General features: G+C 37.7%; 1 protein-coding gene across 7 annotated transcripts in view; it reads left to right on the top strand.

The window, feature by feature from the left end:
• STXBP5 (syntaxin binding protein 5) overlaps positions 1-17,130 on the top strand; it is a 129,412-nt gene that overhangs the window by 58,567 nt on the left and 53,715 nt on the right. For all 7 annotated transcript variants that reach the window (XM_063124561.1, XM_063124564.1, XM_063124562.1 and 4 more), the window contains exons 8-10: positions 11,591-11,714; positions 13,713-13,791; positions 16,715-16,869. In XM_063124561.1, coding sequence (XP_062980631.1) covers positions 11,591-11,714; positions 13,713-13,791; positions 16,715-16,869 — 358 coding nt within the window. The remainder of the gene's footprint in view (positions 1-11,590; positions 11,715-13,712; positions 13,792-16,714; positions 16,870-17,130) is intronic.

Raw genomic sequence — 17,130 nt, 5'->3', positions numbered from 1 at the left:
CAATATCAAGCTAATGAAATGGGATATACGCACACACACCATGGTGGGGAGGTATATAGTTATCCTAGGAAACCCTGTAATAATTTTATTTTTAAAAAAATATATACTTAAAGCAATGATTTATGAGTTACCATCTGAAATGTGCTTGTAGAAGTTAACTGCTGAAACACATGTTTTGAAAATCAAACAGTTCCCAATTTTGTCTTCTTGATCCAATGAGAACGGTCAATGGTATATCATCTTCTGCATTGGCAGCTATTTTACAACATGCAATTATTTAATCCACCACTTGCAGTATATATTCATAAGGGATCATTCCTAGCTTCTTGAACTGCAAAGAAGCTTTAATGTGCTAGAGCTTTTAGGTTAAAGTGTAAAAATATCTTCTGAACCGATTACAAAAATATTAAGAACATTGATCCTGTATGTTTCTTTTCAGGTTCAAAAGAAATGTTCATAATATTCATATTAATTTCCAAATTTAGAGTAAGGTGCTAAGACCATGATCTCCGTCAGTGTAAGGATGTGCATACACTCACCAAATATTCATAATTCAATCTAAATCAACCTTTCTCATGCTGTTACCTCTCTCTTTCCATGTCTTACACCAGCAGTGGACAACTTGTTTTGGCCTACGAGTCCCATCAACTTTCATCAGCATACCAGTGCTGAAGGATAATGGGAGTTGTAGGAAAAATAACTGGAAGGCCATAAGCTGCCCACGCATAGACTGGATTTGGGTGACAAGCCATGGGTTGACATGGGTTATTTATGTTATTTATGATGAGGCATGGAACCCAGAGGCACCAAGTTACATATCCAAAGCCTGCTCAGAGGTTGTCGTGTTGTGCAAACCCAATAAGTGTGTTTTGTGAGGGTTAAACAAACCTTGTATATCCATAAAACAGACCATGGGTTAAACAAACCTTGTATATCCATAAAACAGACCAAGGGTTATCCAAGAGTTGCTTAACCCTCCCATAACCCATGATTGCCTGGTTTGCACAATACAACAACAGCTGAACAGGAGGTTGCATATTCAAAATAGCAGGTGCACAGACTCACCATGGTTTAAATAATCAATAGAGGACTGTTGTGTTGTGCAAACAACCCCATAAAGAGCTTCCCTACACTCCAGCTCTTAACTGTGTCTCTGAAAGTAAGTAGCACTAAATATACAAAAAATAATCTGGCATAGTTTCTTAAGCCTTGTGCCTTTTTGGTTCTTACTCTTTTCAGTGTCCATTGGATTCTTTTAAAGTTCTTGCTAGGAAGAAAAAGGTTAATGACTGATTTCCAAATAACTTGAGTTTGTCATAAAAGTAGATTATATTTGTATCACATTTAAAAACATTGGGTGAAATTCTGCTTGTGTAATAGGAATATATTTTCCTTTCTTTCCATCATACTAAAAAATCTGCTCTGGATGAGTCCACTAAGCCCTCAGAATGGATTTTGAGGGAAGAGAAGAATTGCCACTTCTCCAAACTACTAATGGAAACCTTTCTGGCAGCAGGAAGATGTAATTGTATTCAACCCACTGTCTAACACAAAAACTCCTGGGTTAAATGGCACCCCAAAATATTAACTTAAATTCCTTTGGGGCTACCAGGAAGCCCTAGATAAGAAATCCGGTGACATCCTGGTTTCGTAGTAAATAATAGAAGGAACCCTATACTCCCTGATACGAATTGTATCCAATTAAGTGTTTCTATCAGAATGGGAATGGATAATTCCCCCTCCACCTGCAGTCCCCCAGGGACTCTCAAAATCTGCTTCAGAAGATTGGTGAATGCAAGGACTGCAGGGGTAAGGCTAAAGTCCCATCATGCAAGATGAAGTTTGCTCATGCAATGTTGGATTTTGCCATACGTTCCCCTGCCTCTAAAAGAACTTTACAAGTAAGAAATCAGTGTTGCGAATTTACTCCTGAGTGAAGTTATTCTCCTGTTAACACCTATATGAAGATAAAGCCAACTTGGAGCAGAATTAATCCTCTAAAACAAAATTTATCCCTTGAGTCCAGTGGCCCCTGTAATGCTTTATAATGGGATTTTCTGGACATATAGGAATGTACAAGCAAATATTGCAAAACCAGAAAACATCTACTCCAGGGTTGTTCAAGTGGTGTAACTACCAAAATAAAATTTATTATACAGGCAAAATGCTAAAATTTATGGTGCAGACAAAAAAAAATCCTACCCTGTTTTGAGAAGCTGTTGGGGGGTAGAATAGATCCCAATTAGCTTTGGTAGTTTTACTTTCCCATTCATTTCAATAGAGGAAAATCTGAACCTTGTCAGCTTATGTTAGCTTTAGTAAAATGTTACAATGGTCTATTGCCTCATTTAACCTTAAGGGTAAACACTGTTTTAAAGGTTTTAAAATCTTTAACTTGAAAAGAGACTAGAAGGCCACTATCTCAGTGACAAAACTTTGCATGCAGAACATTCCAAATTCAATCCCTAACATCACCGGGTAGGGCTGGAAAGTACTCCTATTTGAAACCCTGGAGAGCTGTTGCCAGTCTGTGTTCCCTATGCTGAACTAGATGGACCAATGGCCTGTTTTAGTATTAGGCTGTCCTATGCTTCTAGATTAAACTTCTATTATCAAATATGTCCTTAGTAAGTGCAATAGCGGTGAATGTGGTGGTGAGTTAAGGCATCCAGAATGACAATGAGAAAAACACATGTAGAAGTGAATCTAATTGGCAGATCAGGACATAAATCAGATTTCTGCTAAGATCATCTTCTTGGCTCGCCGCTCTGACCATGTAACTCCACTTCTGAAATCTCTTCATTGGCTTCCAATTCACTTCAGAATCCAATATAAACTTCTCCTGTTGACCTACAAAGCTTTTCACTGTCTAGCTCCTTCCTATCTCTCCTCTCTCGTCTCACACTATTGCCCCGCTCGTGCTCTTCGCTCCTCTGATGCCATGTTTCTCGCCTGCCCAAGGGTCTCTACTTCCCTTGCTCGGCTTCATCCATTTTCTTCTGCTGCCCCTTATGCCTGGAACGCTCTTCCAGAACATTTGAGAACTACAAGCTCAACCGCAGCTTTTAAAGCTCAGCTAAAAACTTTTCTTTTTCCTAAAGCTTTTAAAACTTGATTTTGTTCTGACTTTATACTGTTAGTTTTACCCTACCCAGTGCCTGTTTACCCTACCCTGTGCCTGTTTGCTTTCTCTTCCCCTCCTTATTGTTTTATCATGGTTTTATTAGAATGTAAGCCTATGCGGCAGGGTCTCGCTATTTACTGTTTTACTCTGTACAGCACCATGTACATTGATGGTGCTATATAAATAATAATAATAATAATAATAATAATAATAATAATAATTTCAAAGTATTTGGCTTTGACATTTCTCTGAATTTTACAATACAATCCTCAACTCAAAAAATGTAATAAAATGTGTTTTAAAACACATATTTTAGGTTGAAATATGTTTATAAATGTGTCCATTTAAGTTAAACGTTCATAAATGGATATTTTGTGGGACAGTTTACAAATACCTATTCAAATATTTATATACCAATTTTTGTGTGTGTGTTTTTTTAAAAAAACCACACATTATTACAGAAACATTGCATAATATACAATGAATGTACACATGTGAAATAGACTGATCTGTCTATCCCTACTTTGTAGTATAGATACATCACAAATTCTACAGTCAGTCACAACATTTCACGGCAATTTAACAATATTTAATTTCACAGATGTAACAATTAAAACATCATGGTAATGTTAACCTTGTGCTATTAAGCTATCTTCCATGGAGGAGGAACATTTCCATGAATAATTTCTGTTTTAATGCCTTTGCCATATGTCACAGTCCAAATGAGTGCCTTTTGATATATTAGATTTCTCTTATCCCAGCAGAGGAGTGATAAGTGAGTTAACCAGTAGAAGATTTTGATCTTGAGTTAATCAAACAGTACAGATACATGGTATCCAAAACAATCCAGCATACAAACATTACTGGGTAACTGTCACTATCCCTAAATTCCATTGATTGAATGCAAGCATTGGGCAAAATCCAATATTGTGATTTCTGGAATGTGGGAGCTCATTAACCTCAGGAGTGAGACCCTTGAGTTCAGTAGGACATGCTCCCAGGTAAGTGTCTGTAGGATTGCTGCCTAAGAAACTTCAAGTAACATTGTCTTTATTGTGGTTTGGTGGATTTCACTTAACAAGGACACGTGATCCAGCAAATGAGCCCCAACCTTCTGGAGCAAATTTTCAGAGGGGTCCTTCAGCTTCAGGGAGAAAGGATTAAAGACAAGCATTGCCTTCTCCTTCTGTCCACTGTATATCTTCACTGTATTATCTTTCATTTAATATCAAACTAGTGAAAAGCCCATGTCACCATGGACGCTACTAGTCCTGCTCCATTCTCACTTCTTTGCCGCTCAATCCCCTCACCACAGAGTGGCTCATGAATAATGTGGTGGCCTCTCCCCTTCCTTGTGCATCCTGATTTGCCGCCTCTGTGTCCTGTACCATTGGCCGTAACAGTGCCTGGGGCCCATCTTCATGTCATACTGATTGGCTCTGTAGGGCTATCCATCATCCCACTGGTGGAGGAGCTGCCTTGCATAATTGACGCAGAAGAAGTTAATTGTTATTTAAGCTCAAGCTTTGCACTTCTTCAATTTTTCAAAATTTTCTTCATGTCTGCACTGCTAAAGCTTCAATTTAAAACAAAAATGAGCAAAATCTGTCTGGTTGATCTTGAGTAATAAGTCTTACACTACCATATTCACATATAAGATATTATATTGTAGATTTTGTCTTGTCACGGTCTATATCTCACTGGTTTGTTTTATCATCTTAGGGTGGATTTTTGTATACATATAGTTAGGTATGTCTACCTCTTCTTTTTCTTTTCTGGGTGTTTTTTAATGCAGGTAAGTTCACAAGGTAGGCTAAATATCTAGTACATGGACAGCATTTAAATCAAGCCAAGGCTAATTAGACTCTAGCACGGTGGCAGAGAAGGAATTTTTTGTTCTGGATTTCTGAAGGAAAATGCTGTTTATAGATTTATTTTAGATGATCAATTCTGGGCCTTCTCATAAGTTCAGTTCACAGAGATCAGTTTGATAACCCTGGTACAAAAGTAACTTCTATTCAGCTTAGTGTAACTGTAACACTTTTATAAAATGGGATTTTCTGGCTGATGCACTGACTTACTTGGCAGGGTGCTTGCCCAGTTGCAAGTTATATCCGTTCTGAGTAGAATGGTACTTCCAGTCACCAGGAATTTCTGAGGAAGGGAGATACAACACATCATTATTTATGCCCCGTGATAGGATTATAACTAACTGATTAACAGTATTTTTTATGAGTAGAAAGTAAAGTGCTAGTCAGAAATTACGGAACTAAATGTTGGGCACCTTTAAATACTTGTCTTAACAAATCCTAATATTCATTAATGCAGCAAAACATTGCTTCCTACTGGTGTGGCTGACATAATGACATGTTTTGTATTCTATTTATTATGAAATAAAGCAGGACTTAGTGTGATTATATTTAAAGGCTTACTAAATGAAAATTGCTAATACCTTGGTGAACAGTAAATAAAGACACCTTAGCTTTTTACCTTTTTATTTCCATGAATTCATAAATCACGTTTTTTCAGTAGAAGCACACACTTCTATGCAATATAGATGTAAATTAAAACCACTTATCCATGGAAATTGACCTGTTTGCTATTCTGTCAAAAAAGCAGTCTTTACTCTTCACAATCCCACTTGCAGCCGTATTGAAACCATCATGACCACTAGGATGGTAAATTGTTCTCAGCTTCTTCAATCACAATGACATTTAAAGACATATACCAATTTCTGGTATTTCATATTAAATGCTGCCCTGGTAACCATGATCACACCAAACCAAGGAGCATATTGGCTATTTTAAGGGAGCATTCTATAAAAGAGAGACAATATTTTCCTTTTTTAGGACATCTTATGACGAATCTTCAGTCCATTCAGGAGGCAGAAGCCTATTTTTGATGTGTGATGTCACTAATGTGGCCCTCTGCTGTACCCCAAGACTGGAATTTGCCCTACACCCAAAGGTTAGTGAGTGTGATTAGGTTAGGAGTTCATAGTTAAATGTAGTTACTATTTAGTATTCTCATTAGACACTCTATGTAATCTGCAGGAGTGTCCTATACAAATATATATTTTTTCTTAGTAGCTCTACAAAATACTTTATTTGAAAGACCTAAGGGATAGTGGGGAAGTATTTGAATTTAAATTAACAGTCCATAAAGTGCAAGTTGGAATGTCCTTTTAGGGAAGCTGACTTCCAACACTATTTGCACTGATGTAATACCTGTTTTAAAAAGAATATTAAAAAACAACAATATTTCTAGCGTTCTTCACATTCTGAACGCTTCAAGTATGTAGATACTGAAACACTCAATCTAACAGTCCAGTAGGAGTAATAGTTTGCAATTTATGGATCAGGGAATAGTAACACAATTTAAAGTAATATTTCTCAATGTAAAAAATGCTAGTCTTTACTGAGAAATAGTGCAGAAACTACCATAAAAATCAATATTTTGTAAAAGTGTAAGATCATCTTTTGGGATACCTTACATAATATCTGTATGTGGTGTGGTAAGTACTAGTTTCGGCTGGGTGGTGGGATAACAGCTGATTGTTTTTATAGAGGCCCACGTAAAGATATGTACTCAGTAACACTGGTGCAGAGGCCAAATCATTTTTCTTTCTCCCATTAATTCCCATTATTAGGTTGAGTAGTTTTCACCCTGCCTCAGTCTCCAAAAAGGAGAAAGGCAGCATCAAATAATAAACTTACATAAAATTATGCACATTCATCAAATATATAACAAATTGTGTATTTTGTATTTTATTTTTATTTATTATATTTCTATACTACCCAATAGCCGAAGCTCTCTGGGCAGTTCACAACCATCCACAATTTCATAAACAGTAAAGACTGGGGATTTTAGTGTGTGTATTCATAAGTAAGAATGTTTAAATATTCTCTCCAGTTATCTGTTCTGGCTCACCTGGAGAAAATGATGCTCTGAAATGTGCTAGGCTAGATTCTGATTTACATGTCATGATAGCCCAAAAACGTCTATTATACTGTTTATTGTTTATTTATTTGTTACATTTGCATTTTGCTTTTTCTCCAGGGAACCCAAGGTAGCATAGATATAGCGCTCTCCTTTTTATCTTCACAACAACTCTGTAAAGATGGTTAGGCTGAGAGACAGTTACTGGCCCAAAGTTACCCAATGAGTTTCATGGCCAAGTGCAGACTAGAACTAGAATCTCCTGAATTCCCAGTCCAACACTAACCACTTCACCCACTGACTCTCACCCACTGTGCAGTGCAGATAAGTAATTATAAGCCAAGCTCTTAGACAGTTACAAGTATTTTATGGCATTCTGTTACATAGGTGGAAAAGTTATCTTTAATTCGCGTCACCTACTATTTAAGTCTCCGTCTAACTTGTTCGTATCCATAGATTGAGTAAAGAATATGATCTTTTCTCATAGCTGGCAAATGAGAGCAGGGCTTCCATGGTGGAAATAGAAGGGAGGTGGGGTTTGATTTCTAGCATAGGCTTAGCTTCCTTTTCACCCAAAGCCATGCAAAATGAATCCTCAAGGGTGCATTCTGTTGTTATGTTCTGTACCATTTCTATAAATTTTACTGTGAACCTGTTAAGCTGCAACAAGTCAAACAAGGCTTCAAGCAGTAAACCTCTATCTGCAAGATCAGAAAGACAGAACTGGAAAATCTCTCCCCCTCCATGAAGGCCTGTCTAGCTGCAGTCCACAAGCAGTTCCTAGGTTAACAATTCATCCCAGTGCCAAATGATAGACCATCTGTTGATCCCCTCCAGAGTGAAGGGAAAATATTACTCCAGTTTTATAGAAGAAAATTTAGCTTTCCAGTCATGAAGTTGCTTTTCTTTGTTTCTCTTTCATAAGTGAAGTATTTAGTAGAACAGGGGAAGGAGCTGTTTCCACCACTATTACAATGTTGCTGTTGAGTCACTTAGGTTTCTATTCCTTGCCACTGGCTTGTTTGTAATGTTTTGTTTTGTTTTAAATCTGCCTCTTCCATGGCTTTTCTGATGCTATGAATGCACAATATATAAAATCTGGTATCAAACTTTATGATATTGCAAGCAAAGTAGTATGCGATTTTGAAAACCTATATTTATAAAAATCAAAGTAATATAGGAAGGTTATTTGGTTAGCTTTGGGAGAGTTGCTTTTAACCACATAACTTTCAGTGAGAATAGAGATGACTTGAAACCAACTTGGAAAGTCATGTTTTGGAATTCACACTACAGGCATTTGAGAAGATGGGTGATTGCTTAAGTATGAAGAAAAGAGTAAAAAAAAAACCCACTAGTGGATGACTGATCTTGCTTGCTTTCAGGCCCAGCCCAAGGTGGGTTGCAGCCTGATGTGTACCACTGCCGCTGCTTCCCCCCTCATCTTGTGCACCTACCCCCTGTGCCGCCGCTGCCTCTCACCTGACCGGCCAGCCAGCCACCATTTTTCTGTTTGGCGTGTGTACAAGACTTCAGACACCTCATCCTGGAAGTCTTGAAAGCCTTGAGACATCTGGGAGAGGCAGAGAAGCCAGCAAGTAGCCGTTTCTTGGTCCCGCTTGCCATGTGCACACGGCTGGCAGGACAATGAGGTGCTGGGCGCAGCCTGCTGGCTGCCCAAACTAGTCCCGGTAGATGGGAGCCGCCTCGGAGGCCTGCAGGAGCCACTTCTTGGTCCCGCTGGCTGCTTGCAGGTGGCCAGCGGGACCAAGAAGCGGTAAGTGCACCCACAGGTAGTGCCGGCGTCGCACTCTGCTGCTCTTCCAAAATTTTGCCACCTGATGTGCCTGCATCAGGCAGCTTCATAGAAGGCCAGTCCTGCTTGCTTTGATTAAGTAGTAGTTTATGATGCAGAGGTAATGCATATTTGACTGGAATATTCAGGGCATAAGTTTCATGGTTAATCTGTTTATTTTCAGCTTTCTTTTTATTATATTTTGTCATGTGTAATATCACTGTCTTGGTTTTTTGTATTCCAAAATTTCAAGTGTACTAGTATTGTAATGAAATCAGTGCTGTATTCCATTGGTTTTCAAAAGTGTGCTCTGGGGACCTCTGGGATTCCTTGAAAGCTTATCAGTGATTTCTCAATTATAAGACCACTCATTGTGGTTAAGCTTTCCTGAAAAGGCAGATTGGTAATGGTAGTCAATTTCCCCCTGCTATGTGCTGACCCTGGGGAGTGTTGGCTCTGCCCTAGAACCCTCTAGCACCACAGACAGAGTATGTACCCCAAAGCACTCTTAAATATTTTGCACTGCATAAGGTTTCTGTGGCAGATATGCAAGGGTTCCTTAGTAAACAAGGATCTAAGATAGTTGAAAGCTAAAAATATGAGTATATTCTATCAAAGTTTAATAGCGTAGTCATAGATTTCTAAAGATGAATTGCTAGAGATGCTTTTATCCAACTTATAGAAATCTTAATACTATTAGCTGTTTAACACAAAGGTGGAATTTATGACATACACATTACCTTAAACGATTTTTCTGTGTTAGCTATCACTGCTGCTTACAGCCAAAAATCTTGTCTCTTCCACTTGTTCTGGAAAGCAGAGTTGGTACTGCACTTTGTGTTATGATCTTAGGAGTTTAAGATTTGCAGAAATGTTCTAACTAGAAAATAACAAGCTACGTATTTTATATGTTGTGTTTTATGCAATCCATTAATTAAGTTTAGAAATTGGATTCATTATTTTACAGACAACAATGTATTGTTGTAATTTTGTTGGTCTGAAGATCGTTTTTCTTATGTTACCTCTGATTTTCATTTGAGTACAAATTGGGTTTATTATTGCCTTTTAAAATCAGTTGCTTTCTTTCTCATTGTGAACCGTTAGCTAGGTGTTGATAAATGCTGATACATATCAAGGTAATTTGCAGTATTTGATTAAAAGTGCATAGCACAATTTATTTCTCTCTCCAGTGAGGTGTTTACTGTTTTGATCAGCTATCAGCTTGACAGATAATCACATAATGCCCTTCTAATTGATGTGACATTGTTTGGAAATCAATGATACAGAAAAGATTTTGCAGGCTAGCTCCCTTCTTGAAAAGTAATCTGCATATGATAATCATGACAACTGCATCTTAAGACATAATGAATGCAGCAGCTAAAAAGAACATAGTTTGGAGTACATTTCTGCAAGAACAGAATAGTATCTCAAAGTATGATTTATTTATGTATTTATTTCTTTACAACAGTTATATACCTTTCCACATCTAAACAAATTCCTGAGTTGTGAACAATAAAAAATGAAAGGAGCAAATGAGCATTTGTGCTAATTTCTGGACTTGCCTCCAGAAGCGCTATATCGTGCACAGATCAGGACCCTGCAGGGCTGTCCGCACGTACAAGGACCTAATTGGCTACTACCCAACAGTTCTTTTACAAACAGAGTGCCTATAAAAACAACACAACTGTGAGAGGTCAATCAGGGAAGGCTTGTTGTAACAAAAATGTCTTCAGCGGGCACCAGAAACAAAACAATGTTGGTGCCTGCCTGACGTCCAGAGACAGGGACTTCCACAGAGAGGGAGCCACTACACTGAAGACTCTTCTCTGGGTAGATTCCCACTGGGTCATAGGGTCATGCAGAACCACCAGGAGGGCCTCATCTGTTGACCTCAGTGACTGGGCAAATTGATAAGAGAGAAGGTAATCTCTCAAGTATCCTGGCCCCAAGTTGTTTAGGGCTTTATATACTAGTAACAAATATTAAACTGGTCCAGTATGAATAGATGATTCCCTCAGCAAAGGAGTTACATGCTAAAAAGGATAGCTCCTGATAACAGCCAAGGTGCTGCATTGTGCATTAGCTGCAGCTGCCAGACCAGCCTTAAGGGCAGCCCCACATAGAACATGTCCCAGTAATCTAGTCTTGAGGTTACTAATGCCTCTTCCACTGTGTGTAAATCTATCACCAACACTACAAGCAAACATACCAGTGTAAAACTGAAGTTGCAATATTTAATTTTAGCCAGAATAAAAGATTTAACTGACTAATATAGCTTAAGGAATTGGAAATAAATACTTATATATTTTTGTCATTTGCACCAGTGTTTATTGTTTTACTCTGTACAGCACCATGTACATTGATGGTGCTATATAAATAAATTATTATTATTAATAATAATAATAGTGTGCTATACACTTGCATTAGTTTTACAAAAACACTTTTAAACAGTAAACTATTAAATAGGTATTTAATAAATAGATATTAAATAGTATAACTGCTGTGCATCACACAAATAATATCATTTTTTACAGAAGAAAATTATCTTGATAATCAGTGTTACAGGTTTACCATAAAATAATATTTTATGGCAGATATAATTGCATGAAGAACATTTGAGTGTTTAGATAAGTATTTATTACTATGTTCAATTTAATTTTTCTACATTTATATTATGTGTTTGTGTAACTGCTTAATACTTTGAATATGTTCTGTTTTTGTTTGTTTTTGCTCAGGCAATCCATTCTGTAGCTTGGCATCATGAAGGAAAGCAATTTATTTGTAGCCATTCAGATGGCACCTTGACTATATGGAATGTAAGGAACCCTACCAAGCCATTGCAGACAATCACTCCACATGGTAAGTTCATGATGGGGGGGTGTTGTATTTAATATAGTCAATAGTCTATGCTTTAGGTTAAAAACCTATGCATACTTAACTGGGAATAAGTGTGCCTACATCTGAGTAAATGTGCATAGGTTTTTACTATCAGAGTGATTTGCTAGCAAAGGGTGCAATCCTATGGTATCCACCCTGGGATACTCGTAAGCCTCCGATCTTGGATGTTTACAAGTATGCAATGCAGAGTCACCCTGCATTGGTGACTCACCTCCCACTAGATAGGCATTTCCAAAGTTCTAGAGGAGACTATGGGGATGAGGGGAAGGGAAGGTGCCTGGAGATAGCTCATAACCTGACATCCCCAGTCTCCTCCTCTCCCCGCCCACTGGCATGCCCCTTTTTTACCCCTGTAGGAGCTCACGTTTGTGACTGTATAGCAACTTCCAGTGTGGTTTTCTCTATGCTGGCTGTGAGGAGATGGGAGAAGGCTGAGGAACACAGTTTCCTGGCTCCAAGGTCGGAGCCAGGAAACTGAACACTCCTATGTGCCCCAGATGCCGTCCAGGAGCCATAAGATTATTCTCTGTCACCTGAGCTGGTTACCTAGTAATAGTATTTGTTTTGGCAGCTGCTTCTTTAGCCCACCCGCCCCATTCATGAGGTCCATGGAACAGAAGATATATGTGTGTCTGTGTGTATCACACACACACACACACACCCCTTATGCAACTCTGCTGCTGCTTGTATCACTTGTCTCCTGTAATCAAGACTTGACTTTGACATTCCATTGCTTTTCAGACTAAATGGGAACTTCTACCTTTATTACGCCAGGAAGAATCACAGTAGAAACTAGTCTAGATGTACTTCCTGTGACCTATCACTAGGATCATGGAGTTGATATTTTGTGTTTGGTTACTTATATATTAGCATTGCCAGCTGATGTGTAGATGGGGGGCAGCCTGGCCTGCTCCATATTTAACAAAAGTTTAATATGCAGAAATCAGGAGAAGAAGGCTTTCATGGCATGGAGTTAAAGATTGTCACCTGCTACTTGCTGTAAATCAAACTTGTTAAAGAAACAGCTGCATGGGTCTGGTTCAAAAATTAGCAAGATTCGTTATTATGGGCTTGGAAGGTCTACTAAGCTAACGTTGGGGTGGGCAAAGGAGACAGTGGTGGAGGAAGAAGAAACATAGTCTTTATTAAACCAACGCAAAATCACTTCAACTTGTAAGAGGGTTTGCTCACATCCTGAGTATAGGCACTGTAGTACATTTAATGTAAAATGAGCACAAAAAATCAAGTCTTCTTTTACAATTCCTACAGATAAATGTACAGCGTAATATAATCTTACTGTAGTATCTTCCTGCATCTGCAAAGAGATGTCTCCAGTGGCATGTTATCAGAATTGTACATCGATATAAAAACAGAACATCTAGATTTTGCCTGTCTTGCACTGCCTTCTGTACTATCAAAAGTGGCATTACTTTTTTAGATATAAAAAACAAATTCTGTTCATAGTTAAACTGAAGGTCATGAAAGGTTGCTCACCATTTTTGTAAAATAAGTGATTGCAAAGGGTAACTATCCTATTTTGGTTAATTATAAATGCATTTATACACTGGAAAAGGTTTTTTTGTAAAACTGGTCCCTGCTTTTTGTCTTAAATAGAAAGAATACTAAATATCAGAGTTACAATGCAGGGGAAAGAGTTCTTTATTATTTAGTTTTCCAGTGCAATCCTGTGCATATTTACGTGGGTGTAAGCCCTTGAGTTTAATTGATTGAAACTTTTCCCCAGGTATGTGCATACAAAATTGCTGAAGATTATTCCAGACTAATATTAATGTTTATAATCTACATAATTTAGTTACTTCAATTAAATCTGCAAGAATAATATTGGTAATTTAATACATTAATTATTTATATAATCTTTCTAATATATGGACACATTCCTAACGTTTTAATATCTTTCAAATTATTTTTAAATGTAATTAAGAAAATATTTTGTTTTAGGAAAGCAGGTAAAAGATGGAAAGAAGCCAGAGCCTTGTAAACCTATTCTTAAAGTGGAATACAAAACTACCAGAGTTGGGTAAGAATGAAGAAGCAATTACTTAATTCTGTTTGTATATTTGCAGTGAATAAACATGGAGTGTACAATCCAGGCTTCCCTTGAGCAAAGTTCAGTTCACAGGATACTCCTTTGGAAAAGGGAAGGGAGGTGATTTTTGTTATTTCCTTCTTTCTCTTGTATTCCAAGCACCCACCACCACCATGCTGTTTGAGAGAGTCCCCTGTTCCTCTATATAGGGGATACTGACGGAAGGGGGGAAATGGCAAAAACAACCTCCCCCTTTCTTCTGTGGTAGCCTCTGATGGATCCAAGCCCCTTGCAGAAATGGAAGGTTATCTGCATCTAACTCAGTCTTTGGAAAGGAAAAACATCGACACCATCTATTGAAATACTTATTTGTATTTAAATGGTGGTAAAAACAACATGTGCATTCATGGTCTATGCAGCCAGAAATCTTTTTTGTTACATAGAAAAATACAAGTTAGAAGCATAGTTATGAAAGTACATGGTTTCCCAAGCCCTTTCAGACAGTCTTCACCAAAATGTATATGCGTTCTTGAAGATTCCTTGCAGTAATTGAAGGAATGCTTGTCATATATAACTACAGAACATACATACATGAAAGTAATTTGCTTTCATTGTATAGTGAGTGATACTGACCAGTAGGGCAGCAAAATGGGACTGTTTGTAGACAAAGGTAGAGGTGGCTCCCAGGTATGCAGAAAAATAATAGTTTATATTTTTTCAAAGAGAAAGAAACTCCCTTACCCACTCTGCCATTAAAAAAAATGCTGGTCCAACCACCTCATTGTCATCAAAGGGATGCAGATGTAGTTTACATAAAATTATATTTTGAAATGCATAGCTTTGGATGGATAATGGCACAAATATATTCTCAGATTTTTTTGTTTCCAAGTACGGTAGCTGTTCATTTATTTATTTATTTTTGTTATTGCTGTTGTTTGTTTCTTGCTCTGGTGCTAGTAATTCTGCCTTCAAAATAAAAATAAGTGCATAATTAGCAAATCTTATTTTAAATTAATGCACAGGCAAACAACATTGTTAGGATATATTAAGCTGATAGAACATTTTCAGATGGGAATGTATAGATGTTTGGATCCTGAGTTGCTCTTCCAAAGGCAGAAGGGCCCCTTCCATTCATGGAGAGAACTGGGATGAAGGAGGCAGGGCAGTGATTTTGCTGATTCTTCCTTCCCCTGCAGCCTCCAGTGCCTATGCCATTCCAAAGGGCCCTCTGACTTTCTGGACCAGCTTTTCAGGGGGTGCATGGGGGGAGGGGAGAATCAGTAAAACTCACTTGCACTCCCTTTCTTGGGCATATGAGACTAATATAGCAGATTTATATGACAAAAATAGTGTATTTAACTAATATATTATTTGAATGTTTGTATATTGGCATAAATATAGCTTGTTTTGGAATTGTCTAGGTCAGGGAATTGCTTTAGCCCAAGAGCCATGAAGAGATGACAACAGGGAAGAATAAAGAAATAAAGTGGACATGGGGCAATTAAAGAAAAATGCACTAACGCCTTTACGCTCTGTCTGTAGCTATTGGAAATCAAAGAGGGATGGAAAGAAAAGCGAAAGGAGGGAAATTATCAAGTGCTTTGCCCCCTTTATTAGCAGTGGTGTAGAAGATACCTTGAGGAAGTGTGCATATTGTGTGTACACACACACACACACACACACACACACACACACACACACACATGTATAGAAACTATCATGTGTATTACTCAGATGTCTCTATCTGAAGGCCCCAGTGAATGGTTTGGAGCACTCGATGCTGTATGGACTTGAGCAACCCTTTTGATGATAGGCCTTTGGGTCCCACAGAAGGTGGGGTATAAGTTTAATACTTGTTTCAAAGCTTCAGTGTGAAAGTCATGCGGTGGGAGAGAATGGCCACAATACTAAGTAAATAGTTTCAGTCTAGAATTGGATCCAGATGTAGTCAGACTTAGAGTAGACCCATTGAAATCATTGGCACTTAAATTAATGACGACTAATGTAGGTCCCATTGATTTCAATGTCTGTACTCTTAAGTTTGACCCTATCTGGATCCAATCTAATGTCTTTATTTATTTTATTTAATAAACAGTATACTACCCTTCAATAAATATTACTGAGACACTTCACATGATTAAAACAACCAATCATAAAAATGCAATAAGAACAATAATTGACAATAAAACAGTCAAATGTTTTTTTTAAAGTATGGAAAACCTGAGAAAATAAAGAACTCTTTGTTTGTTTACCAGAAAGCAATTAACACAAGTAAGCCTCTTTAGGGGATAATTCCATTTAAAAATACCTTTTAAATCTGTTTACCATCATATAGGTGAGATGGGGTGAAACATTGTGTTTATCTGTTGCAGTTGAAACCAAATATTGCCTTTAGTTAAATTCTGAGAAAAGCTTTGAGGTTTGTGCTTGGATGAAACATCCAACTCTTGCTATTTCAAGGACAGCAAAAACATAGGATAGCATCCAGTAGCCCCCACGCCCCATCCTGTCTGTAGTTTTAACAGGAATAGTGGTATTTCTTAAGAAAGTTCTGCGTGTACAACTTCAGAATGGAGTCTCTGTTCTGAATAAGAGCAGTATTTTATGTTTACAATATTATTAAAATACTGTTCCAAATACCGCATTTGTGCTATGTAATAGCTCAAGTGCCACCATTGAGTACTCCGCATTGAGTACTGTGAAATTTGGAGTAATTCAGTGTATTTTAAAATAGGGCACAGTCCACTGAGCAAACTTGTGTTCTTGCACAACAGGTGCATATAAATGTATGTGTGTGTATAGATATATTTTGCCTTGGTTATTCTTTTAATCTGAGATAGTTTGATGACAATGGAATCATATGTCACTCTAATGCAAACTTTCATCATCTTAACTGGCTTATCTGTCTTTCCAGAGAACCTTTTATCATCTTATCAGGTGGTTTATCATATGACACTGTAGGAAGAAGACCCTGTTTAACAGTTATGCATGGGAAGAGCACTGCTGTTTTAGAAATGGATTACTCAATAGTTGATTTTCTAACCCTCTGTGAAACTCCATACCCTAATGGTAGGTTGTGAACGAATTCTTATCATTTTCACTTGCTCCTTCAATTCTAGAATTCTGTCTCCTGGTTATATCATTGTAGGGTTAAAGTGAGGTCTTCCCAGTTCAGATGTACATGCATGGGGAGTTGTATAAGTCTTTCCCCCACCTTCCTCCTCCTTTTGCAAGTATCTCCAACCTATGCCCTATTTCAGTGTTACTCGTGGTCAACACTAGTCCAGGTTAAAATGAAACTTGGTACCTTACAAAATTCATTTTAGAACT

Source organism: Elgaria multicarinata, chromosome 4, assembly GCF_023053635.1.
Source record: "Elgaria multicarinata webbii isolate HBS135686 ecotype San Diego chromosome 4, rElgMul1.1.pri, whole genome shotgun sequence".
NCBI classification, from domain to species: domain Eukaryota; kingdom Metazoa; phylum Chordata; class Lepidosauria; order Squamata; family Anguidae; genus Elgaria; species Elgaria multicarinata.
This window is presented reverse-complemented; position numbering and strand designations above follow the sequence as displayed.